General features: G+C 41.9%; 1 protein-coding gene across 1 annotated transcript in view; it reads right to left on the bottom strand.

Moving 5' to 3' along the window:
• The window catches only part of Impg1 (interphotoreceptor matrix proteoglycan 1), a 130,401-nt gene that overhangs the window by 17,084 nt on the left and 85,999 nt on the right, over nt 1-27,318 (bottom strand). Inside the window, exons 13-14 of the mRNA XM_028756217.1 lie at nt 12,036-12,565; nt 8,938-9,157 (exon numbers count right to left, since the gene is read on the bottom strand). Coding sequence (XP_028612050.1) covers nt 8,938-9,157; nt 12,036-12,565 — 750 coding nt within the window. The remainder of the gene's footprint in view (nt 1-8,937; nt 9,158-12,035; nt 12,566-27,318) is intronic.

Genomic DNA, 27,318 nt, shown 5'->3' with positions numbered 1-27,318 from the left:
AAGAAAGAAAGAAAGAAAGAAAGAAAGAAAGAAAGAAAGAAAGAAAGAAAGAAAGAAAGAAAGAAAGAAAGAAAGAAAGAAAGGAAAAAAGGCCTCATCTGGGCCATTGTTTTTCCTCCTCAAAGCCATGAAATATAGTGACCACTAGATGGCGCGCAATAGCAAAAGAAGTAGAGAAGTAGAGCTAGAGAAATTGAAGAGCCCAAACTCATTTTTTTGCTTCTTGAAAACCAGCCTGGCGCGGTGGGGAGCGGTGGAGGGATGCAGGGTCTCCAGGAGCACGTGCTGGCGCACCGGCTCCTGGGATGCTGGCTGATGGAGCTGTCGCTGCTTCCGGATTTAAGCGGAGACCAGGCTTGGGAATGTAGCACACACCCTCGGGCCATCTCTTCTTTTTGGGGAGCCACTGCAGTGTGGTCTCCCCATCACTGCAGCCCACGGTACTTTCCGGACCCATGAAGATAATTATCTTTAAATTCAGAATACTTAAATTAGTAGACCCAGGCCGGATGATATTAGGTTCCAGATCCATACGTTTTTACAAGTAATTCTAATAGTCCTTGTTAATTAGTGTTAAAAATCATGAAGCCTAAAGGATCTCCAGTCCAGGAAATCCTAATGAATCCTGGTACTCTGTCCCCTTGTCAAAGTCTAGCCATTAGTAACGTGGATAAGTCTCTCGAGGGAAAACTGAGATGGACAGCAACGTTCCCACCTCCTCATACAGGCTCATTTTGAGGCCACCGAGAGGCAGTCTGAGTCTGCAGAGAGCATGGACCGGTGCAGCCTTACTGGACTGCAGTGGGAGGCCCTGGAAGCAGGAGAGGTTGGGAGAACCTGGGAGGCAGGGGTGGCAGGGAGACAGAGATAGCCCATTTTCAGGCCTGACCGACCTTCTGTGTGTTTCAGGGAATGGGGAAAAGAATGTCTTTAGGAAGCATGGTGAGTTGATTGGTGTGTGGAACGGAAGGTACAGATTGAAACTGAGGTGGGCTGATATAAAACTGGCAGCGCTGACAGTGTCTAGGGCCCAACAGGAAAGAGTTAAGTGGAAATTATCTCAGGAGGCAAGGGGTCCATGCTATGAACCTATGGGACAGGGTCAAGGGTGCAGGAGGCAAGTCCCCTCATAGGAGGGCATATTAGGTGACATTGGGAAGTTTGGGAGGTTGGTTCCTTCGAGTAAACACTTTTTCCCCCTTCTACAATTATGGGACAATATTATAGAAAATTTCATTTGGAGAAATGCAGACTGTAGTAGAATTCACTTAGATGCAGTGTGGTCAGTAGAAGGCCTTACAAGGGTCCATTCCTTAGAGCACACAGCATCAAAGGATGCATATAGTCTTGAATTCCAGCGACTACAGTAATTGGCAGGTTCTTATTGTTTTTCCTCCACATATTTTCTCCAATAATATAAAGGGTGTGGGATTGTGCCTACTTTGTATATTTATTAAGATGAAAAAATGGCATCATTTAGTACTTTGATTATTACTGATTTTATTGTCTGTATTGTGGTGAGTGACATATGCCTCCTTCTCAGTGGTGACCACTAAGCAGGAATCTGGCAAGTATCAAATTTTACTGTGAGAGTGAGTTTGTTGATCCACATTTTAGCTGAAAGCCTTTTAGATGGCAGCCTGTAATTAATTCCGACATTTGCCATTTGCCAGCCTTGAGGTTTGCCTGTGTATGGGGAGGCTTCTTAGAAATTCAAGAGGAGAAGTTATGTGTGGTTTTGCATTCTTGAGATCTTCAACCGGCACAGCCAACTTGTGTAAAAGCCCTGTGTGCTTCTGAGGAACTTTCATAGACGACTCTTGTTCTTGGAGATGCTGGCAGAATACAGAACAAACTGTGATTTATTCTGTTTTTCAGTTTATAAATCACAGAAACTTCTAACATTGGTTTGTACTTTTATATCACAGATCCATTTGTTTGGGGAGCTCTCAGAAGGGAAACAGCAAGCCAAACATCGTCATAATAGTGTTAGCCGTGGATTGGGTTCTAAAGGAGTGCTTCTCTTTCAGAGGACATGGGAGGTCAGATGCTGATTTGAATATAGGCTGGTCTCAAACTCACTGTGGGAAGGTGCACTGGTCGCTTCAGAGGAAAAGAGAAGAACAGCTTGGATAGAGAATGTTGATTTTCCAATTTTCCTCTCACCTCACAGAACGAAATGTGTCCTTTGCCCCTGCTAAACCATCGGTCTCTCTTTGGCAAGTATTACCAGTCCCCCCCACGTGACCGCAGTTGCTCAATCTCACTGTTCCATTAGAGTTTTTCGGAGCTCTGTTTCTAGTTTTCTTTTCCTCTCATGGTATTCACTGCCCTGGCTCAGCTTAAGCTGCTCCCAGGCACTGCTTCTTACATATTGACTGCCAGACTGGACCCTTTCCTGACCCCTAGACAGTAGCCTCCTAGACAGTGGTCAATCCACCTAACTGCCATTCCATTAACACTGGAAAACACTCCCTCTATTAAAACAAACAAACAAACAAACAAACAATCAGACAGACAAAACCCTTTCCTTCCTTAATCCCCTGGGGGGGCCTTATTAAATTTGTCCATTTTATATTTAAGTTAAAAAATCATATAGGTGCCATTCTTTGTAGCTGTGTATTTTTATCAAATATTTTATAAAAAATGCAACATGAGAGACTGCCTTTAGCATACTCAAAGGACTGTTTAGTATCAATTTTACAGACATTTTGAGTGTTCTAGAATGTGCTAAAGTTTAAATGACTTTATGCACCGGAGGAGTCTGGGCAAAAAGTAGGATATTAACATGTACTCCAGTAGATCTGACAGGGCTGTGAGGTGACCTGAGTTCTCTCACTTTCTGATCCCTCTAGCCAGTGTTCCCCCTCTCCCCTCTCTGTGCCACAGCTTCCTACCACACTGGAAGAGCAGTGGTACCCTGAGTCTACCAGACATGGCTGGGGTTTCCTCCTTTCACAGAGAAGCTACACCTTCCCTCCTCTGTATGGCTTGGTCACATCAGGACCCAGCCCCTTTTTACTTTGTCTCTGTCTCTCTTTGTCTCTCTGTGTCTCAGTCTCTCTCTGTGTCAGTGTCTGTCTTTCTGTCTGTCCCCTCCTCTCCTTTTATATTCCCACAGTTAATATCCAGATTATGATTCCTAACAGGTTCTAGTAAGACTTTTTGTATTTGTTTCTGTTTCTCTTGCTAGGTACTTAGCTTTTTGAGGGAAGGGTTGGAGTTAATTCCTCTTATGTCCTCATCTCCATAAGAGTGTCTGGCTTCTGACAATCTATCCACAGTTGTTTCTGAACATGTGGATAGTCAGGAACTGTGTCATGGTTATACTAGCACTTACTTATTTTTCTATAATAGGATAGAAAAGGGCCAGAGGGAGAAAAAAGTTGTATAACTGAGGATGGTTTTGGGAAAAATCACCCAATATTTGGGAATAGAGAGTAAAACTGACAGTGTGACCTTCAATACTGTCACAACAGTGGTGGAGGCTGCCAGTGCCCACCCCACTAGCGGCCTGCCTGTGTACAACTTGCAAGCCAGGGATGCTTATGTCTTAAACCTTTTTGAATTGTTAGATTCTAAAGAGTTATGTAAGTACTTACATAATATTTTCAATTTTCACTTTTGGCTTGCAAAGCCTGAAATATTTACTATCTGGTTCCTGTAGAAAAACTTTGCTGATGTGTGGAAGCCAGTCAGTTGTTTGACTCTCTATTGACTACATGATTCTGGCCTGGGCATTTTACAACTCTGTAAAGTTCGATGTTAAACAGATAGAAAACCATAAAGCTACAGCATCTGCACTTTCTGGTTTATAGTTACAGTTTGATTTTCATGTTGTCTTTTGCTCTCTGGCCATAGAAAATGTTTCTATATCCTTTTCCCACAAGCTGTGCCGGCCTAACGATTCTCTTAGAAGTTAAATGAAACTCTAAAGCACATGCTCCCTACCTGTTCATATGGCAATTATGGCTTTTATGTTTCGAGGAAGAGACTCTTGGTGCAGGTGGGAGAGGCAGGGTGCATAGGTCAGATGGTTTTGGAAGCCGGGAGAACCTTGGCAAGGTGGGAAAGCCTGGCTGGGTATAGTGCTGGCTTATATATGACTTTTCTCAACAAGATGGTGAGGGAGGGGAAAAGGGTAGAAACTCAGCAACCCACTGTTACTACAGAGTGTATCTCTGCCTTTCGGGGAACAGGTTAGATTTGTGAGATACTTTTTGTACTTTCCAAAGATAAGCTATAGATATCCTCTCCCACAGATAAACCTAAGTATCTCTTTTCAATATATAGTGCTTCTAGTGGCTTCCCTTTTCTCTCTCTTTGAATTTCCCCCTTAGTTCTCTTTAAGAGACTTTTCTCAGACGGAGTGTACCAGTCTCACTGAGTTCCACAGAATGCTCAAACAATCAAGACTAGAAGCAGAGGGGTTTCTGTTATTTGCCAAAAATGACCTGGAATATTTCGGGCCTTTGCTTGTCAGCACCCGCAGGCCTCTCTCACATCACATACTTAGACTGATGCTCTTGTATGTCAGCCCTGGCTTTGGATACCTCAACAGACCACACCAGCAGCTCAGCCAGGTGAATGGGAATTGAAGTCCCATCTACAGTTGTCTTCATTCAGCGTCTAGGGACCAGCTGGTAGGTAGCAGCAGTTGGGTGTAAGAGGAGGACATTGTAATTTTCTTGCCTGTCAGTCACCAGGAGAGCTGCTAACTCAAATAGATCATGGGAATGAGAAACCTAGCTTAGCCAGTCATTCTGTAAAACTAGGGGCAAAAGAACTATGGCTATATGGCTAGATCAAAAAGATAATGATTGAAGAATGCCCTGTGTACTTCTCTTTACTGTTTCAAAATGGAGACATTTATTTCTTCCTTAATCAAAATGAGAGGGTCTGGGGATGTAGCATTGCCTAGTGCATAAGAGGCTTCTATTTCCAGCACTACAAATAATAATAAAAATATTTCTTTATTTTCCCAAACAGGAGTTCTGATGATATGAAACTTTACAAGCAGTACAGGACAATTTTTAAAAGAACAGTGTTTTAGACTTTATGTGTTCAACAAGTCTTATAAGACATAGCAATTCCTAGAAATAAGAAATGAATGCCTTTCTTTCAAGCAACAGTGTTGAGCTTTGCGGTTTGTGGAGAGCCATCTCTTTGTTCTATATTGAAACAAGGCTACAAACAGGGCAGCAGGGGAGGGTCACATATGAATGAGGATGGTGTCTGTGTGTCTGTCAATGTTTGTACCTGATTGCTACTTGCTCTCTCTTTCCCAATAGCCACCACTCTTGGTGACAGTCTGTGCTTCTGTGTCATCTGTAGTGTGAGCCTCCACAGCCCTGGCCCTTTTGCATCTCTTGCCAGCTACTCAGTTTTGGCTATCAGCCCACTCACTGGCCAGTTCATCAGTGAAGAGGGGTCAGAGGCCCTTGGAGTATGTCTAGTCCTACATGCCCCTCTACCCGGGTTGCCAGGTCTCAATAAGCTGAGATTTAAAGGGAATCACAGTCCTCTTCCTCTGGCATCAATCCAAGCCCACAGCAACTTTCTTGAAGTCTGCTACATAAGAAAATGACTATTAAAAGGTATTTTTGAACTAAAAAGACATATTTTTTGATGCCAGCATAGTTTAAAGATGTCCTTTCTCTACAGTTTCTTTGACCAGGGGACTGTCACACATGGACAGGCCATGAGGGCTCGTAGGGATGCGTACAAGATCAGAGATGATGTTCAAGGTCTGATGAGCCACTCTAAGGCATGCTTGCTGGTTCCCTGCATGCATCTGTCCTTTGTGGTGAGACCCACAGGACCCACAGCTGTGAGCAAGGAAGCTCACTGGCTCAGACCTGGTTCCCCCTACCCCCCGGGGGCTCCTCCTGTCTTTTCTCTTCTGCGTTATCATTGATAAGAAGGAAAACTTTTAAGTGTAGTTCAGAGCCATGGCTTCTCCCTGTGCACAGCACAAAGCAATTGGAATCTTTTGTAGGTGAGTGGTGTGCGTGCACATTTTGATTTACATAGAGGAAAGCACATTCATTTAAAAAACATTTATAAAGCCATCTTTACGTTTTTTGAGCTTCCTGTTTTCAGAGCTTCTGTCTGGAGCACTGCTAATGTTTTAGCAGGCTCACCATAGTCTTTTCCTAGCAGACTTTTAACATTAATTATTTTTTTGTCCTTCAGTCATTATTTTATTAATTTTCTGTGTATTAGAAATAGTTGTTTTTTTTTTTAATCTCCAGGTATTTAGTAAAGTATAGAGTGTGGAGAATTATTTCCAAAGTTCACAGTAACAGTGCAGTAATTCCTGCAAAATATCTCCCTGTGTATATCCTGAGTGGTCATTCATTCATTCATTCATTCAGGTGGTTATCATCCGTGTACTGATGGACCCAGTTAGTATGTCGAATTCTGAGGATTTCTCAGCTGCTTCTACTTAGGGTTGGAGAAAGCAGACAGATCACTTCCAGGTCTTTCTGTCTTTCCCCTATTGTTCCATCTCTCAAGTTACGTGTGTCTCCCATAGCACACTGGGAAGCCTGAAGGCATGTTTCTGTTAGCTCAGCATAAATTTGGCTCTAGCAGGAACTGGAGCTGATGTCAGGACCACCTCACCCCTACCAGCTGCCTAGAGGAAAGGTTACACAGCACACCTACTTACTGGCTAGCACTGAAGATAACCTCAGCTCCAATTACGATACCGTGCCACTCTGATTTTTATCACTCTTTGTGGCACCTTGCGGAGGTCATAAATTAATACTTAAGTTCAAGGTGACAGTGTTGGAACACTGACTATTAACATCTATTAGGCAACCATAATGTGTCAAACACCACACTAAAGACTAAAAGTACCCTTTTTATCGATCCTCATGCTTGTAGCAGCTTCCCCTCCCCACATTGTGATACATGATGCAGGCCTTCGTACCAGACTGCCATCATCTTTGTGAGTTTGGCTGTGCCTGTTTGAAAAAGATAACACAGCTGGGCTTGCTGGTTGTTGATGGTCCCTCGAAGATGGAAGGATGAGAAGGGTGGAGTCACCTGAGTGCCCAGCCATTCCTACCCACAAGTTGCATGAAGTTCTTCCCTAATTGCATATGACCTCAGGTAGGGCTTAGAGTAGATAGGTTGGGAAAGACTTGGGAGAGGGCTTCATCTACCTGGCCCTAAGGGAGTCATTATGCCTACCAGGCACAGACCTTCCAGTGTGGCTGCTTTAATGACACGCAAGCCTCCACCCATACCCGTCACCCATTTCTCTGTAAGTAAGCCTAACAAACCCAGTGGTTCTCCAGGGTGAAGGCTGGTGGATATCTACCTCAGTTTGGTTTACTAACCTTAGGAGAAGGTCCCCCAGGAAGGAGTTTTAACAACGTTTCACTGTGGAAACTGAGCACATAGGATGCACATTTAGGATTGGATTGACCAGGCCATGGCTAGGTTGTACTTCTTTCAAGCATCAGTAGTGGCCCTGGCACAATCATGGCCTGCTACTGCTACCCTCCCCCCCTCCCCTTTTCTAAGGCATTAGGTTCCTAATGTTGAAACTCCTGTCCTCAGAGGCATACCCAGGCTCTCCCCAGCCTGGACATTCCATAGATAGTTTTTATATTAAGTGGGTTCCTTAGGACTGCTGGCTGACTACTGAGGGATGGAGGAAGGCAGGGACCCGGGCTCCCACCTCTCCCATGCTCCCTAGTTCTCTTGTCTCTTCCCTGTTGGTTTACTATCTGACTGCAAATAACAGCCTCAGCCCTGGGTACCTTCTGTTGGATAGAGGCAGTCAGTCTTTCCCTACCACTTAGGTGGTCTTTGCCTGCTCAGGGAGGGGGAGTCTAGAAGTCCTCCTTAGGCTGGCCCTGTTTGGAGGTAACTATTTCCCAGCTCAGTGCCCAAGGCTGTACTGTCTTTTTTTAATGATGCTGTTTACCAAGGTACTGAGGCAATTTTTGTAGGATTGCTCTAAAGCTTGCCCTGTCAAAGATAAATGTTTCCTACTGAGCATTTTTTTTTTTTTTGCTTGTATTTTTGCCCAAGGCCTTTTCCCTCTGTCTAGGTAGTTAGTCCACAGAGAGCCAGAAAGAGCTTTAAAAGATCTACTTCGCTAATTCATAGCCAATTAGGAAACTTTGTTTTGAATCTGACTGGAAGGTTGCTTTGTCAGTGGGACAGAGCCCTCCTGTCCTGCACTCTAGAGGATTAAAAATCTCCCTGCAGTTAGTTAGAAAACAGCTTTGTAGTGCACGGCAAAAACAGTCTACAATTCAGTCTTGGCCCATCACAGCCGTACACACACTCTCTGCTTTGTTACTGGAGCAAGTGTTTGCTTTCTGCTATAGAGTTTCTGGCTATCTTTTTGTTTTATACACATGGGCGCTACCCTAGAGTGTGCACCAGAACCCAATATTATTTTCTTCTTTGGTGACTTCTCCATGCTTAAATTTTGATCTGATTTTTTTTTTTTTTGCCTCCTCAGGGTTTGGTCTCAGTGTCATCCTGAATTTTGTTAGGAAAAGACAATTCTGTCAGTTTACTGCGACCATAGGCTTCCGGAAGAGACACACTAGATTGCTGCAGTTTCTTTTAGAAAGTGCCTTTGAATTTTAGCAGAATGTAAACTAGCTTGGTTTGGGGCTATATTTCAAAAAATTTCTGCACAGCAGAAGTTTAGTCCTGAGAAAATGGAGGCTCTCCGACTGTGTGGTTAGAGGCGTCCATACTGTTTGCCTTTCAATGCAGGAAAACTTGAGCCTGCAGGTGGAGGACTCCACCACTTCCTTAAGCAGGAAGTTCGTAGCTTCTAAAAGGTTGCCTTGTTAAGTCCACTTTAATTTCATTGTTGCAGTTTGACAGTTGAACAGCATGCCTGGAAACAAAACAGAACGACCCAAAAGTTTCCCCACTTTCTTTGCTGGCTTCACCTACCTGGTTCAATGTTGAGGGAGTAGCTTTCAATTTCCAGATTGAGTTCTTGAGCTGCAGTGGACCGAAGGTCCTCCAAGACCCCTTGCACCGCCTGGGTGAGGTTGTAGGGTACCGCCTTTGCAAACCGCACTTTGCTGTTTACGATCACACTCCCGTTTCTGAAGCTGAGTATTTCCAGTTGCTTAAACCCGGTAAGATTCGATCGTAGATAGGGGACCAGCTGCGAAAGAATAACATGCTTTATCCCCAGCTGGGCCACTGCTGGACTTCTTTATGCTTCCTTTTCACAGTGTGCGGCCTACATTTCACTTCTTCACTGTTGTTTTTGTTGTTGGATGTGAGATTAGCACACCACAACCTAATGATCTATTTATAATAATTATGTTCATATTTCTACCTTTCTGCCTGCATTCAGATAAATGGGCAGGGATTTTCTTCATGCCTTGTGACAACAAATGCTTAAAACAAAACAAAAAACAAGCAAACAAACAACCCAATATTATCAGCCAAACAGTGCCAAGTTACTAATTCTTTTTAAGTGGCTATTCCAAATTAAGCCCAGGAGCCAACCAACCTACGTCTGTGTAAATGGAAGTAGTCAATTTGAAATGACCCATTGAGACAAAAAACCATGAATCCACTGTGTCTTTCTGTCAGTGCAGTAAATCTTCATAGCATGCAAGAGGGAAGTGAAAATCAGGACATTTGGATGGGGGTTGCTGAAGCTGGTCCCAATCAGCTGGACGGCCTTCATTGAGCAATACACTAACCGTGTGGGACCTCATGCTCATCTGAGCTGGGTGAGAGAGAGCACAGATGGCTTCCTGGGGATTCCTTTTCAAATATGATTTAATAATCTCAAAAGCATTCTCAGGGCTTCCCGTGTGTATATACATGCCTTTTGTGAGTCACAGCCATCCTGAAGGTCATGTTCCAGAACTGGCTAAACCTCATTTCCTGACTCTAGAAGTGTTCCTGAATGGTGCTGTGTAAGTACAGCTGGCATGAAGGTTCAAGCTGCCCCCTTCTGGGCTTAGCTCAGAGCCATACATTCTTCTGTCTCTGCCCCACTAGAATTTTGATTCTGATCTTGCTTCACAAGGTATGCTGGTTAGTCATGTGAATTGGGTAAAACCTAGAGTTTCCTGGAAGAAGGAAACCCCGATTGAGGAATTACTGCCATCAGATGGGTCCATGAGCATGTCTGTATCATTCATTTTAACTAAGGATGGATGTGGTGGAGCCTAGCCCACTGTGGGCTTTACCACCTCTGGGCATGTGGTCCTAGGTTATACAAGAAAGCAGGCTGAATAAGTAATGAGGGACAATCCTAGAAGCAACATTCCTCAATGGCTTCTGGATCAAGCTCTTGTCTTAAGTTTCTGCCTTGGAGTCCCTCAGTGATAGACTAGAACCTGCAAGGTGAACCAGTTCCTTCCCAAGTTGACTGACTTTGGTAATGGTATTTATTATGACAACAGAGAAGCAACGTAGACGATGGCATTATTTTGAGAAAAAAAAATGAAATTTATACCAGGGTTGGGAATTTGCTCCTTGTGCTCTGTCCGGATTTGTTTTGACTGCTCTGCTGACCTCTTCTGTAAGTTAGCACTGTTTTGGCCTTGGGGAGGAGTTTTCGGTTTTCACCCTGTGCCTTGTCTCCCAAACTAATTCCCAGAATGCAATGGAAAAGAAGATGGGTTTACTAGTGATGATATTTTTCCAGTCTCCACATAGCCAAGCCTGGTCGTGTGACCAGCTCTATCACTACAAAGTGTGCAGGGGATGCTACTCCTTTGCCATGTGTTGACAAACTGCTCTCCCTGAAAACAGAATGTGGCAACCACTCGGCCTTAGCTTTGCAAAGGAGGAAACCTTCTTAGGGTGGCAGAGCCACCCGTGGAATAAATGTGGGTCTCCAGAGGACATGAAGACACAGCTTCCCAGACGTAAGCTTGATTCTAATGTCACTGTTCTCAATGTCTTTGTTATGGCAGTATATCACAAACCCTAATGAAGCCACTGGGGTGAGGCTCATTGCGACACTGTTCCCTAAGATAGTCTCAATACTCACCCCATGGGAGTGTGTGTGTGTGTGCACATGCACGTGCGCATGCGCATGCAGAGCAGAGAGTTTTACTTGAAAAATGTTCAGGCCATATGATAATTTAACTTATATGAAGCATATATATTCTCTGATACTGTCAGAAATCATGTGTATGATATATATTATACATTTTATTTAATCAGATGTGACTGTTAAAGCCATCACCGGGTTCAATCTTTATTACCTCACACATATTTTTTTTTAGACATGTAGAATCAAAATTAAGATATGAGTTTAAGGGTGCCTGTTATCAAAATGTATCTATTGTGAAAATCTTCTAACTTTATATGCCAAGGATCAGAGATGACATGCCGTACAGCCATTTACGACGACCTACGAAAGCGTTTATATCTGAACTCTCCCCATCTTCCACGCTGGGCAGCATGGCTGTGTTCTCTCACAACCTAGGAAAAGTCCTCTTGTGCTACTTTTAGATTCCAAGCTCAGCGTTTCTGACTTGTACTATAGTACTTCTGTACCAAATCTGGAAAAACATATTTAGGGAGAACCAAACATAATGAGGAGAATCTAAGGATAAACTTGTCAATGCGCAACTAGGCACTTCCCTCCCCATGAAGGCAGACAAGGTAGCCCAGTTAGGGGAACAAGATCCACAGACAGGCAACAGAGTCAGGGACAATCCCCTCTCCAGTTGTGAGGGAGAGGATGCACATGTGCCAGGGTGGGTTGTTACGGAGGGGCTCCCGATTCTCAGAGAAGAGAAGGGGGGAAGGAATGAAAGGCTGTGTAAAGGGGCGCTGGGGGGGACTGTGATCAGGACGTAAAGTGGAAAAATAAATATATGAAAGAAAGAGGACTTGTTCCCATGAAGCTGGTGCAGCAACATACAATAGCATGGCAGCTTTGACTGCTCATCTCCCCCTAACCTGCATTGCTCAGGATAAGCAATGATCATACTGTAATGATAAAGCAACAGCAAAATGAACAAGGAGACCCAGCAAGTGGAGAAAGGCAAGCCATGCCCACTAACCAGGTCTGTGAATCGTTGTTCCAGGGCTTGATATTCCAGAGAACTCTTGTTGAACAGGTCATAGGAGAACGGCATGTTAGCAACTCGCAGACTGAAGAATACCACTAGCTCGTGGCCCTTGGTGGCAATGGTCTCAGAGCTGGTGGTGATGTACTGTAATGTTGGGATGGGCGTGGTCATCTCCAAAAACTGACCCGGGGTAGAATCGTATCCACTCAGTTCTGATATTTCTGACAAGGCAGGCGTGTCAGACACATCTATTTCGTCTAGGTCTCGGATTGTATCGTGGCTGCTTGTGATCAACTCTCTGTCACTGGAAGATGCAGGCCAATGTGACGTTTCCAGAGGCAATTGGTGGATGGTAGAATAACTGATAGTGGGCAGAGTGAGTTTGGGGATGAATGCTGTAGGGCCAGTGGTTATCAAGGGAGGGGGGCTTTGATCATCCAAAGAGAAGATGCTAGGTGTAAGGGAAGGTAGATTTTCTGATCGTGAAGTTGAGGCTGATACAGGTGGAGACCAAGAACTGTCTTTGGAGGATATGCCTGATGCATTTTCATTACGTCCAATTATTTCCACCCAAAAAGAAAATGAAAAAAAAAAAACAAAGTTAATCAACCTTAACAAAAGACACCACATTTACATTGAAGATTTCAATCATTTTTAACAAAGGAGATTGGTACAGAAAGGGCAGGTAATACTGTATCCAAACCTAGGGAGACAAAGCATGGGTCCCTGGACTCACTTTATCCAGACCCCAAATTCTACATATATGAGACGAGAAGAGCATCCGTTAATTCGACTTTCTAGAATTACTGTGCAGGCAGACTTAGCATACCTACAGATCAGATAAGAGAGTTACTAACCGCTAGAGTAGAGTTGGAATAAACCACAGCTGGACTGGCATAGATTTAAAGCCACATCCTCACCTGGGACTTTCAGACAACTTCCTGCAGCTTTGGTTCAGAGATTATATTTACTTTCTAATATTGCAAACTCAACATTTTTGGATTCAATAATCACATTTTGGTAGCCTTATGACCTAGAATTCTACTCAATTTTTTCAGAACTGGATATTCAGATTGAACAAGTGGACAATTTGCTGGATGGTGCTGTGGATGCAGAGGCATGGGTGATGTATATTTGGACTTTATATTGAATGTGCAATTTGGTAAGTATTTGATCATATTTCAAGTATTTTCATTGCTTTCACTCAGGACTGCTGAAGTCTATTCCATTTTTGGTACAAATTAAAAGCAGTAAGTATATATGAACCAAGAAAGTAGTTACATGAACCTTTCAGATAGAGAGATTGATGGATTATTAAGGTAGTCCAAGAAGCCTAAATCCTGAGCCACTGATTGCACTTAGGGGACTCAGTGAACAAGGCAGGCAATTTTCTGTGATTACTTCCACTGGCATTTTGGCAAATCTGTGGGAAAGTTCTGCTGAAACCTGCATGGTAAGTATGATGAATGGTCTGTCTGAACGCAGATAGAATCTTTGGACTTGCACTCAAATAATTTACCACAGTGCAATCACCAAAACTGAAACTCCCAAATTCTAAACAGCTCTGAGAGGCAGAGTCAAATCAGCTTTATTACTTTCTTAAAATAAAACCTTACTATTGGCTGAATTATTCTCCCATTTCAGAGGAGGACACTCCTTTCTCGTCGCTAGCACAAAGTTCCTAGATGCGTCTAACCATAATTCAGTCAACTGCCAGAAATATTTGCTGATGTCTATACTCTCTGTGCATATAAACTGAGGTTTTTTATTCAAATCTTCATTTCCTATGAGCTGAATGCTTGTATACCTCTCAACTTCATGTGGAGAACACTTATCCCACAATATAATAATATTTAGAGATGAGGCCATATGGAAGTAGGTAGGTTGTGCGCGGAGAGCCCTTGTTGGATGATATTGGTATTGGTACTCTCATCTGAACAGAAAAAAAAAAGAGACGATAGAAGGCATACATGATATCCATGATCAACCCAGGAGAAGTACCATCACTAGGGATCCAGTCTGTCGGTAGTAGCTTGATTTTGGGATTCTTTTGTTTTAACTTTTAAAAATTATTCTTCTTTCATATATTACAACCTGACCACAGTTTTTCCTTCTCCCTCTCTTCCCAGTCCCTTCCTGAAACCCTATCCACTTCTCCTCCTCTGTTTCTCTTCAAAAACCGACAAGCCTCCCATGGACATCAACCAAACATAGCATATCAAGATACAGTAAGACTAGGCACTTCCCCTTGTGTTAAGGCTGGACAGGTCAACCCAGTATGAGGAAAACAGGCCCCAAAACAGAGAGGGAGTCAGAGATAGCCCCTGATTGCAGTTAGGAATCCTGTAAGAAGGCCAGGTCACGCAACTGTAACATATGTGTAGAGGGCCTAGGTCAGAGGTAGGCAGGCTCCCTGATAGTCAGTTCAGTCTCTTTGAGTCCCCATTAGATCCCAGTTAGTTGATTCTGTGGGTTTTCTTGTAGTGTCTTCTACCCTTCTGGCTTCTACAATCTACCACCACCTCACTTCTTCCTTGGGATTCCCTGAGCTCTGCCTAGTGTTTGGCTGTGGGTCTCTATATCTGTTTCCATCAGTTGTTGAGTGAAGCCTCCCTGATGATGATTAGGCTAGGCACCAATCTAGATTTTGGACTTTAGCAGTAGAACTGTAGAAGTATACTTCTGTTGCTTAATTCACTCCACATACAATATTAGCTTGTGCTAAGCTGTCTGCACAAGGCCTGGGAATGAGTAAATTGAAAGTGTCTCAGTGCTAGCCGTGATTTGGTTTGACTTCTTTGTGGCATGCATTTGAATCTGTGCTTCTGGGATGTGCACTCTGTGCTCCTACAGGTGAGAGAGGCTGGGAAATGAGAGGTATGGAGGACCGTGATGGACGTCTTGCGTGTGCTCTACAGCCAGCGGCTCACCACTTGCTCCTTTCTCACTCCACAAACTTTAACCAGCTTAAGATAGGTCATCATGTCATCATGTCAGGGACTTCATGTCATCAGTCAGGGACTTTGTACATTTTTCCCTCTGTGGCATCTTAAGACTAACTCCTTGTATCCACAGTGAACCTACCTGAGCCATCTCAGTGACATAACAAATGGTTATTGAAATGTAGGACTGCTTGGTATAAGCACCAGTTGAAACACTTGTATGCTAAAAAAATTACTCTTGTGTTTATGGAAAATTCAAATTTGTCTACTATCATTTATTTTGTTTGCCAAATCTAGTAACCCTATTTAAACGTGCTTTGCAATTTCTTCCAAGTCTCTCTCTCAAAAAAAGAGAAACAAATTTAAAATTTTATTCTTTTTTTTTAATAGCTTAAGACTGAATCTACTAAGGCAATAGTCAGCTCCTCCAGAAAAAAAAATTTATTCAAACCTTGCCATGACTTCTAATGTAAGTAATTATGCCTTTAACTGATTCATATATAAATAAGAGACATGACAATGACACAGGCTAATCTATTATTAAGTTTGAAATGTTGTGATAGGAAGTCAAGAGCTACAGCCAAGGCCACTTATTTCACCACAGAATATGAAAATCAAAAGACTCAGAATAACTGTGTTCAAGAGAGTATATGGGTCCTACAAAGAGGCAAAGCCCAGCTAAAGGCAGAGAGGAGATGGTTATTTCCATCTCTTCCTAGGCGGGGGTGGGGGGTCTGTTCAAAGTCAAGGCCACAGTTAAAATGGGCCAACTCAAAGCAAGTGAACACGGGGCAGCTGACACCCAAAGGAAGAGAGGCCAACAGCTGAAGGTGAGATTTTGGGAGGGTGTGGGAGTGGGAGGGAGGTGGGGAGGAGGGGTAGGGTGGGGGTGGGCAACCATACTAGTAGCCAGAAGAAGACATATGAAAGACCAGCAGGCTGAAGGAGAGATGCAAGCAAAAGATTGCTAGAAATGATCACATCCATCTTGTCGGGTGTTTGCCTCAAGCATTTGCTCATTTCACGTTGAAATAGTGGAAGAAGATATTCTCTGATATTCTTTAGATCTTTAGTTGGCACATCCAGCACATTCTTAGTTTTATATGAAACACTAACTACCTTTTAAATTACAACCCCTTTCATATTATAGAACTAGGAAATGTGTCTTTTATTAATTCATTTAATGACTGGATAGATATGGAGAGCCTCCCATTTGCTGATCCTGGTGCTCAGATACATCAACGAGCAAACCAGCTGCCAGTCTCCGAGAGCTTACTACATCGTGGAGGAAGACAGAAAAATAATGCTCCAAGTAACACATCAGAAGATTCAGAATGGCTGGGGTGGGGGTGGAGTAAGTGCTCTGGAAATAAACCCAGTGGGAAAGGAAGCGAAGGAATCAGCAGCATAGCAAAATGCAAAGGAGGAGCATGTAGGAAGAAGAGCATCTAGTTCAGGGGACTCCTGGCTTGGGGACAGTGAGACCCCATTGAATGGTGCAGTATCTGCCAATGGTCATGGTAGCTGAAGATAGAATTCTCCTAAACATTCTTTCTTAGGATTGTCCAGTTAAAATGAGGAAGTAATCCAAGAAAGTGGGAGAAATGGTTAATAAAACAAAACAAAACAAGCAAGCAAACAAAACCATGAGGGACAGCTTCTGGAAAATGGAGACAGCACATCGAAGGAGAGACTCAAGATGGAACGTGGGCAGAGGCTCACAGATCTTCACTGCTAAGCCTGTTTTCTGAATTCTATCTGAAAAAAAGTGTAGTTTTTTCCCCTTTTCTCCCTTCCTGTCTGTTCTTTAGAAACAGGCTAAAATTCTAAGCATGCACACTCTGATCCTCTAAAAATTATTTCTCTGAAGAATACTCCCTCAGTTGCCTGCCATCCCATGGTTTCTCTCCCAACTGCCAATAAAGTAATCCTCAAGCTTAACAAGAAGGAAAGGGTCAGCCTTGTCTATTACCACAGGAAAGAAAGGACTAGCATTGTCTAGTACCACAGGAAAGAAAGGACTAGCCTTGTCTAGTGCCACAGGAAAGAAAGGATCAGCCTTGTCTAAGTACCACAGGAAATGCAGGTGTCACCAGGCCCTATGACAGTGTGAAGATTTTTACAAAATAATTTTACATCTTCATTTGTGGATAACTGGCAAGTGACAAAAAATGTCTGCCTTTGCCCTTTATTTATAATGGGAAAAATTGCTGGAGAATGTATTCTAGAGGAGAGGTGGAAACCTGGGGCAGAGGGATAAGAGAACTCACTGGGGAAGACAGGGAATTCTAAAGAAGTCCCAGTGAGGGTGCTCTACAAAGCTGAGAGAGTAGTGCTCTCTCAGACTTGACACTGAGGTTTCAAGACATCACCAGGTGTTTATAGATGCTACACAGGAAACTGTAGTGGAATGCTCAGGGGAGCTAGCAATAAATACAAAGAAGGCTAACCCGAGGAGAACAAACTTAAAATTCATGGAAATCAGGAAGGAAAGAGCAAACAGTACACCTGCGGATATAATCTGAATGCTAACTATTGATTTAATGATAGTTGAATTATTTACCGAAGGATTGGTTGGGGAGGCTGAAGGAATCACACTGAAGGAAACTGCAATCACTGTCTCCACTAATAGAAAGTCAACAAACGATAAATGATTTCTTGGTAAAAATTCGAGGAAGAGTGAGTGCCAGGAAGACAGCTGAGTTCAAGGACGACATTTTAAAGTAGGGGCCTCACAGAAAGCATGTGAGATACCGCACTTAGCTATGGCTTAACTTAAGATATCTTTTGGTGTGGAGACGCTTGGAGATTCAAATGCGGTTCTAGAAATGAACACAGGAGTGTCATCAGTGAGAGCCACAGAGCAAGAGCTCCCATTAGTCTGCTCCTTCAGGACAATGACACAGGACTGATGGGCTGTCAGAATAGATTTATCTCAAAACGCTGGAAAATTGACTAGTAATGCTTAACAATCACGGGGATGCTTAATTACGAAAACCTGGCCAGATCGCTGCGTTCACAGTGAACTGCCTGGCATTTTTTACTTTTCCTATTTCCCTCTGCTCTGAGACTCAGTGGTAGCCTGGGAAACAGCAGCCCTGAGCCTCAGTACCAGAACTTCGCAAGCAGAATGGACCTATTGAAGAAAGAAGAGTAATTATTTGTTTTGACCTGTCTTTTGACTCCCTGGAAGGTGGACTCAAAAGGCCTGCCATTCTCCCTGCTAAGCAGGACTCTCCTGAGGCTGAAGTGGCTGCCTGCAGGGTGCCTGATGAAACCACGAGGCACAAGTACTAATTGCCTCTGTGTGAAGCAGTGGCAGCAGCGGACACAACAGCGGGCACAACAGTCCCTAGCTGTAAACTCTGGGAGGAAAAGGCAGAGGAAGAGTTGCTTTGAGGAACAGCTCTGTCCGGTGGAGAAGTTGGCTCACAGGTTTAGCGTGTCTTCTCTGAGAGGACATAAATTCACACGGGCTTCAAGCCTAAGCTTCTTGAATGCAAAAACTTCAACAACCAGAGACTATTTTTCCCATTTATGTGTTTTTTTTTCATTTAAACAATTTACATAAATGGAATAATTCAGTGTGGTGATAACATTTTTCTGAAAGGTATCTTTTGACCCCAAAGAAAGAGTACTCTTCCCAGCTAATAATATGCTTGAGGTTACTTGAGGCTACTTAACCCACTGTCCTGTGTGCTCAGCTTGTATAAGTTTAACATGCCTTTAAGGAACAATGTAACTAATTATTATGTCTTGGATTTCCCATGCAATCAGAGTTTACAGCTTCAGCTAAGTGCATAATTTTGATCTTAAGTTATATACTTTTTCCTATGCTGCTTCCTTCCCCATAGAACAGTGTTTGTCTGTGTTGTGGTTGAAAGTAATGTGTTGGAGTTGAAAGCAACATTGGATATAGGCTCACGATTGTGTGTCTGTGTCTGTGTGTGTGTTTGTAGTTTTGAGTACTATTCTAGGTTCTGTAAAGTAACTTCTTTTCTGTTAACGATCTCTAAAATGATCTTTATATTTTTTCCATACCATATTTTCTGTACTGTTCAAAGAACATAGAGTAGAGTCCGTTGATACAGATGGGCACAGTCACAGCCCACAAAACAGTCAGCAAGGACCTCAGACATACACAACGGACTGCAGACAATCCAGTAACCACAGACAACAGTTAGATAGAAGACACAGGGAGAGAGGTAGAGAATTTGAATTTGAGCTTGCTCTTGGCCAAACTAATGCAACAGGCCGTTTCTGTCTTCATTCCTGAACAGGGCATAGACACACTTTGCTGCTTCCTCTGAGTTTTTTTTTTTTTAAGGCTTCAATCAGCTCGGTTTTCAGCATATGAAATGTTGGTGTTAGGTTTTCTCACTCACCGTAAGCTTCAGGAGATTCATCTCAGTTGCTATCTCTAAGTTGTTCCTTCATACATGGTTTGGACAAACCATGAATGGCTTAAGCATGTATCCACTGAAGGAGTTGTGGCATTTGAAATGAAGGCAATCCTTCTTTCTATCTTAGCCTCCCAAGTGCTGGGATTACAGATGTGCACCTCAGTCCCAGCTTGCCTCAGATTAAATGTTCAATGTCCTATCTGTGTAGATTGGGATGATGTGGAATATTATCTGTCATTTAAGATTTCTGAGTAGGAACATTTTACTTCAGTTTTGAATTCCTCCATTATGTAGCGTTCCAAATCAGTTCTGCATACCACCACTTGTTTTGAACATAGCTGTGGTAACTACTTTAAAAAGTTTTAAGTTATTCAACCTGTGAAGGTTTTCTCATAAATATCATTGAGAGCTTTGTTAAGGTCAACGCCTCCATGTTCACTGCAGCCAAGCTGTGGAAGTAGCCTAAATTTCCACCAAAAGTCACACTGATAAATAAAATGTAATATGTCCACACAAAATTCTGCCGCTGTGATTACAAATGTGAACTGGAGGTCAGAATGTTCCGTGAAAGAAGCCAGGAGCACAGAGAGAGACTTCACAATCTCACATGTAGAATCTTAGGAAGCCAAACCCATGCAAGGACAGAATAGGAAGGTTGTTACATAGGGCTTGGGAATTGTGACATGACAGTTATTTGTCAAAGGACACAAAATTTCAGTTAGGTAAGAGGGAAGTTCAGATCCAATCATGGTAACTATAGTTAAAATTACATTTTGATATTTACCAAAAGAATTCATTTTAAGTGTTTCAGTGACAAAACGGTGGTGCATATATTAATTATCTCAACTGAACTGTTCATGTGTGTGTGTATGAATATACTTAAATGTCACATTATACATGATAGATGTATGCAGTCCTATTTGTCAATTAAAGTTCTGCAATGAACAGCCCCATGTTCACCACAGAATGGAAATATCCCAAAAATCAACTTAATAAGCTCAGGCTCTCGCTTATTCCTGAATCCTGGGGCACCTCATCTGTGTGTTCTTACTACGTTAGTCTGTAGCCAAAGGATTGGGTTGAAGGTGCAATGGGAGGAAGTATCTATTTGACTCCTGGTATGCTGCAGATGTTCTGCAAATGATTCTGGATCACTGTTTTCACTTGTCCTAAGACATTTTATAAACTCCAAACTGATTATATTCTCTGTACTTCTGATGATGTGAATTACTGAGGACTTGAAGTATCAGTCTAGTTATGTGTTTCCTAAGTGACCAAATTTGCAGTTAGAAGATGTAGCCCAAAGCTGCAAGGACAAGTACCCCCGACCAGTGTTGATTGGGAAATAGGCACATACAGTTTCTTTCCTTCCTTTTAAAAATCACACTTAGTTCTCTCTCTTAAACCATCCATCAAAAGTTAGCATTTACACAGCCCTCTCACTGACTGGAAATGCTGGAGCTTTGTGATGCTGTTAAAACCACTGCTGCTGAGTGTAGAGCCACGGAGCACCGTCTTTTCTATCTTCATTCTGAAAACCATGATCTCTACTTAGTTTCAATTTGGAATCAGCCCCTGTATAAGGAAACCGTGCACATTCGGCAAAAGAGCCTACCTATGATTTTTCTTGATTTGTCGGTGAACTGCTAATGTTTTTTTCTTCCTGGAAGAAATGAATATTTAGGGATAAATGAAGCCATTGTACCATAGAATTGATCTTCAGTGAAGTCATTTTTAAGAACATAGTCATGGCTCAATCTGTCTTTTTTAGCTCTAGCTTTCTTTCTTTTAAGAAATATTTATGTGTTTATTTTAATTTTCTATGCATATGACTGTTTTATCTGCATGTATGTTTTTGAGCTACCTGCATGCCTGGTGCTCAAGGAAGTCAGGATAAGGGTGTTGAATTCCATGGAACCGGCATTATGGATGGCTGTGAACCATCATGTGGGTACTGGGAATCAAACCCAAGTCCTTGGCAAGAGCAGCAAATGCTCTTTACCACAGACTCATTTCTTCAGTCCCCTCCAGCTCTGATTTCTGAAGTGAAATCATCATATATTTTTCTCTTTACTGGTAACTCCATATGTACCTAAGAACATAATAAAGATTAATAGTAAACAAAATTTGAATTTAGTATCACGAAGAACACATAAATATAATATGGTGGTAGTCAGCTTCCAAGATGGCCACTGACATACCTTCCTTCCCCATGTGGTTCATGCCCCTCATGTCCTTCTAGATTTTGTAGGAACAATTTCTAAAAAAAAAAAAATCTATGAAATAACATATGGTTCTGAGACTCAAGCATTGCAATAGATTAAATTTATCCTTGATGTAAACTAATAACTAATAACAACTCCTGGGAGGAATTGTTTATTTTGTCTTGTGGTTTCTGAGAGGTTAGTCTGTGTCACTTGGCTGCATGTCTCTAAGCCAGTTGTTAAGTGGAATGTCATGGTGGAGAGAGTGTGTAGCTGTGAGGGAGGCAGCAGAGAACAGGGCAATGCCAGAACCCTACTTGTTCCTCTGTATTCCTTTATACTCCAGTTGGGTCCCTAGCCCAAGAAATGATGTTTCCCATTGAAGGTGGGCCTTCTGTCAGTTAATACTTTCTGAACTGCCCTCACAAACTGCCAGAGGTGTGCCTCAGTCTATTCGGTGAGTCAAAAGGAAAAAAATTAATTACTGGGGCTGGGGAAATGGCTCAGGGGTTAAGAGCTCTGATTGCTTTTCCAGAGGTCCTGAGTTCAATTCCCAACAACCACATGGTGGCTCACAACTATCTATAATGGGATCTGATGCCCTCTTCTGGTGTATCTGAAGACAGCTACAGTGTAGGCATATAAATAAAATTAATTAATTAATCGATTAATTACTATAGTTGTAGACGGTATCATTTCTTCCATATCTCCTTGTTGGATCAATTGTTCTGGATAAGGAGAGTTACCATGGCACCGGAACACTAAGCTGTCTGGTGGGAGGCCGTGTGAAAGGCCTGAGCCATTGATTGACTGTATCTCAAGAAGTGATTCCAGCAGTGATGTCATCCGTACAGGAGTGACATCATCAGAGCACACATATTAAAATCTTAAAAGGTGTGTAGTCTTCACTGACATCTTGACATCAAGCCTATGAGAGGCTCCTAGATTTCCATAAATCCGGGAAGAGATAATTTGATTCTACTGCTGCCTTAAGCTGTGAAATCCAGAAGCATTTTATATTCAGCAGGGAGACCACTCCACACAGTTGTCATTAAACCCAATGCAAAAGGGCTTTGTCTTGCCAGATTTCATCTCTGGCTTTTATTATAGTAAAGAAAGAATTTGGCTACAGGTTTAGAATAGTTACTTTGAAACATGCTTACATGATAGGAGCACATTAAAATTTACGTACAATTTGTTAAAATAGATGGTCGTAGCATTCTGATATCCAGCGGGGATTTTAGTTATCAGTTTCCAGTTTGTATTGAAGTGTTTGGAACAGAATATGTGTTTACATTTATTGTATTTATTTCTCCTGCAGGAAGGAGTATTACTTCCAGAATGGGGCATTGATCTAATCTGCATTCCAGAATTTTCCATGCCAATTAATTAGTATTTTTTTATAAAAATATTTTGTAATGTCTTTACTATACTGAAATGAGCATAAACAAGAATATGACCCAATCAATACACATTTTCAAAATAGGTAATACAGTGATACTACATGAAGAACAAATGAAATTCATTATGTTACTCAGGCTGACCTTGAACATGCTATATTGCCAAGGCTAGCCTCAAGCTTTTTGTCTTAGAAGTTTGCAGTACAGGTGTGAGCTATCGCTATTCTCTCACATTTATATTTATGTGTAAATATTTTCAATATCATTGTAGATTCCAAAGCTGTGAAACATTCTGTTTCAGATGATGCAATGCCACAGAAATATCTTGACTTCATCATTACAAGAGAAGTCAATGATTTTCTGAAATGTTGGTAACTTTTATAAAATTTTAAATAAAACAAAACATAATCTGTCTTTAATTTACTAATTAGTTATATTGCTAGAAAATTCAAAGTTGATTAAGATGTTGTAACACACACTTTGAAAACTATGATTAAATTAAAAGCAAGCATTGAGAATATGTGAATGCCTTAAGTGTCTAGTCTGTAGTCTGTACCGCATCTTCAAGGTTATCTGACTGACAGGTCCAGTGCTTTCTATTGACTTTGAAGGTACAAGATAGAATGCCTGAAGCAAAGCAGATTATTTTTGTTTGTATAATACAGAGGATTTTCATCATAGGGAATAGAAATCATTATTTCTCTGTAGATATTAAAAAGTTTTATGTTTATACATTTATTTCTACATCTATGTAATTGAGTGTTGCTTAAATTCTCTTGAATTGTTCATAGTATCTCATTTCCTTATTAATTTATATGTTAAATGTAACTCTCAGACAATTAATGTTCTTATTACATAAGAGTGGTTTTTATTTAATATTCTAATAAATTTCTATTTTAGAAGAAGTCTAGGTGTGGACACATGTAGTTTTTATTATCATATATATCAATGTTTGCCAAGCTATAATAAAGCAAATGAGACTAACAGATACATAAATTCATCATAGATTCATCCATAGATTCATCCATCAGCAGTAGGATACAGATCCCTCTCAGTAGCACATAGAATACCCTTCAGGATAGAGTTAAATGATAGGCCACAAATTAAGACTCAGTGAAGTAAAAGTAATTAAAGTAATATGTATCTTTTCAGATCACTACAGAACAAAACTAAAATGATATGAGAACAACATAAAGTTCAGGCAGCATGCTTTCAAATGACCAATGGTTAGTCAAAGAAAGTAGAATGGGAGGCCACATAGGTCTTGAAACAAACGAAAGTGAAAATACAATGTATCAAAATCTGTGCAATATAGAAAAGACATACTGAGAGGAGGAGTTGTAGTAACATATCTGCTGTCAAAAACCAGAAAATAATAATAACATACTTTAAGGCCAAAACCAAAATTAGAGGGAAAAGCATAATGACCAGAACAGAAATTTAAACCAAGTTACTTTTAAAAAAGATAAGGAAACTTGGCAAACCTTTTGCTATACTAACTGCATTTTTTCCCCTATGTTTGAGTTCTTGCCAGCATGTATATACACACAAGGTAGTACCCCTGGAGGCCAGAAGAGGGCGACAGATCCTGCGAAACAAGGGTTGCACATAGTGGTCAGCCACAATGTGGATGCGGTGTGAATTGAACACACTGATCCTTTGCAAATGTTTAAGCGCTTTTAACCTCTGCCCTCCCCTATCTACATTTTAAACTTATTTAAACCAATCATTCTCCAAATAGTTATTGACTACGTACTACATGTCTGAATAAAATTTGAATCAACCATATGAACTGCAATTAGAATTATTGTTTAGATACCTAGGCTTAAAGTAAGGCCAAGGCCTGGGGTGAAAACCTGAGAAGACAAATTTCATTTGATCTGGGATGATTTCTACAGAGACTCAGTGTTTAGAAGTTTGGTAGATTGTGAGAGTGATGAGCACACCAGCTACTACTGCGCAAACGAGGCACCAAGTCAGGACTCCTAGTGGAGGGATAAGGACACGAATCTACACACAAACCCTTCAACCAAACATTTGTCCCTCCTACAAGAAGTGCAGGAACAAAGATGGAGCAGAGACCGAGGGAACGTCCAACCAATGACTGGCCCAACTTGAGATCCACCCCAGGGCGAGAACCAATCCCTGTCAAGATTAAATGATACTCTGTATGCTTGCAGACAGGAGCCTAGCATAACTGTCCTCTGAGAGGCTCCACCCAGCAGTTGACTGAAATAGATGCAGAGACCCACAGGCAGTCATTGGATGAAGCACTCTGGGAGTTTTGTGGAGGAGTTGCGGGAATGATCGAGGGACTTGGAAGGAATAGGAATTACACAGGAAGGCCAAGAGGGTCAACTAACCTGGACCCATGTGGGCTTCCAGAGACTAATCCACTAACCAAAGAGCTTGTGTGGGCTGGATCTAGCCCTCCCCCAGCGCGTTACCCCATGCACATATGTAGCAAACATGCACCTTGGTCTTCATGCAAGTCTCCAACGATTGTAGGGGGGGGAGGGTGGTGGGGGGAGGGGTGGGGGAGGGGGGCTATCCCTGACTCTATTGCCTGCATATGGATCCTGTTCCCCTAAAAGGGCTGCCTTGTCTGGCCTCAGTGGGAGAGGATGTGACTGTTCCTGCAGTAACTTGATGTATCAGGGTGGGTTGGTACACGGGGGGCCTTCCAGTTCTCGGAGGAGAGGGGAAGGGGGCTATGAGGAGGCTGCAATCAGGATGTAAAGTGAACAAATAAATAAATAAATAATGAAAAAAGAAGTTTGGTAGACTAGTGCTTTTATTTTTCTTTCTAACGTCAAGCTTTCTGTACATTCAAGAGAACACTAAAGAGGAAACAAAAAGCACTTGACATGGAATCTCTGACCCATTTCTGCCTTGACTTGACTCATTCATTCATTTATTCATTTAACAAACATGTATTGCCTAGTGTCATTGTGTCTGTAACTGTACTAGAGTGTAATAATAGCTCTCATTTTTTAAGTACTTGGGACATGTCAGGCACCGTTGTAAGCATTGCATATACTCAAGCAACTCCCGAAGAACTCTGCGATCATTTCAAAGATGGAAAACTGAAAGCATAGAAAGCCTGGGTTGCCTTATGCCTCACTGGACAACGACAGGGGGACCGGAGCCATTACAAAGTCCCCTTCAATTACTGGAGGTCAGGCCTCTATCCCCACCTTCACAAGATTAGAATCACCACAGCCCTTCTACACTTAGAGAAGGGAGGAGATGTCAGGGGCAGCCCTGCTTATACACTGAAGGCCTAAAATCAGCCATAGGCCGAAAATCAGAAATAGGCCTGTCATACATGTATACTAACACCAAGTCTTGGGTATCTGTGGAAAGCCATTGAAACAGATGGCTATAAACAGGCAGTTTTTGTGGAAATTTACCAGCCTGAGTAGACATAGACCTTGTAAATAGGTAGCCCTGGCGGATAACACCAACTTAGATAAGGACAAGTGAATCTTTGGCAGAGTCATAGTGACCTGTCCCCTGTACCTTCACCCAGCTGATACTCTGTTCTAAAAGATATCTGTACTCCCCCTGAACACCCACGCTCCGGTGTCATCCCCTTCCCCACATCCTGCCTTTTTGTGTTTATAACCCCTGCGTGAATAAGTAACAATTATGATTTGATTAAAATAAATAAATAAAAATAAATTAAAAAAATAAAGAAAGCCTGGGTTGCAGATACTCAAGCCTGAGTTTGAATGCCCCCTCTCTACAGTGTGGAGACTCCAGCAGCTTATATAACAGATGGTCTGCTTGTCTTCAGGAAACCTTCAACTTCAAGCATTACTCAACTAATAGCAAGCATATGAGGTTCTGCAAGAGAGCGTGATGTAGGAGCTTTGGTATGCATAAAGGAAGGTCTAGGCAACTGTGAAATGAAGTTCTCTGTTTGCTTTAGAGCATTATAAATAAAGCTGGATGTGAGAGAAGAATTCAAGAATGTTAGTAAGTGCAATTAATTGCATTTTGAAGAAACACAAGCTGTGATCATTTGTAAAAACGGAAGCCTCTGTGCTGGAGATGCCCTCCTGGCTTCTCGAGAGAGCCTCTTCAGAAAACAACTACAAATAGTTTGAACTTCAAAGAGTTATTTTTAAAAAAATGCAAATATTTTCTACAAATTTCAAAGTTGTTTACTTCACAAAATATTTTCATAAAATCATGAAAAACACTGAAGGTATGTTTAGTGAGAGTTTTCTTAATTGCTAAAATAATAGTTTACATGAACATAAGGTTGACTCTCCAGCTCTACAGAGGATAGCTAGTGATTTGATATTTGTGCAGTTTTT

This window comes from Grammomys surdaster, unplaced genomic scaffold, assembly GCF_004785775.1.
Source record: "Grammomys surdaster isolate TR1022 unplaced genomic scaffold, NIH_TR_1.0 126113, whole genome shotgun sequence".
Taxonomy (NCBI): Eukaryota; Metazoa; Chordata; class Mammalia; order Rodentia; family Muridae; genus Grammomys; species Grammomys surdaster.
Note: the sequence above shows the minus strand (reverse complement) of the source record. Positions and strands in the feature narration are given on the sequence as shown.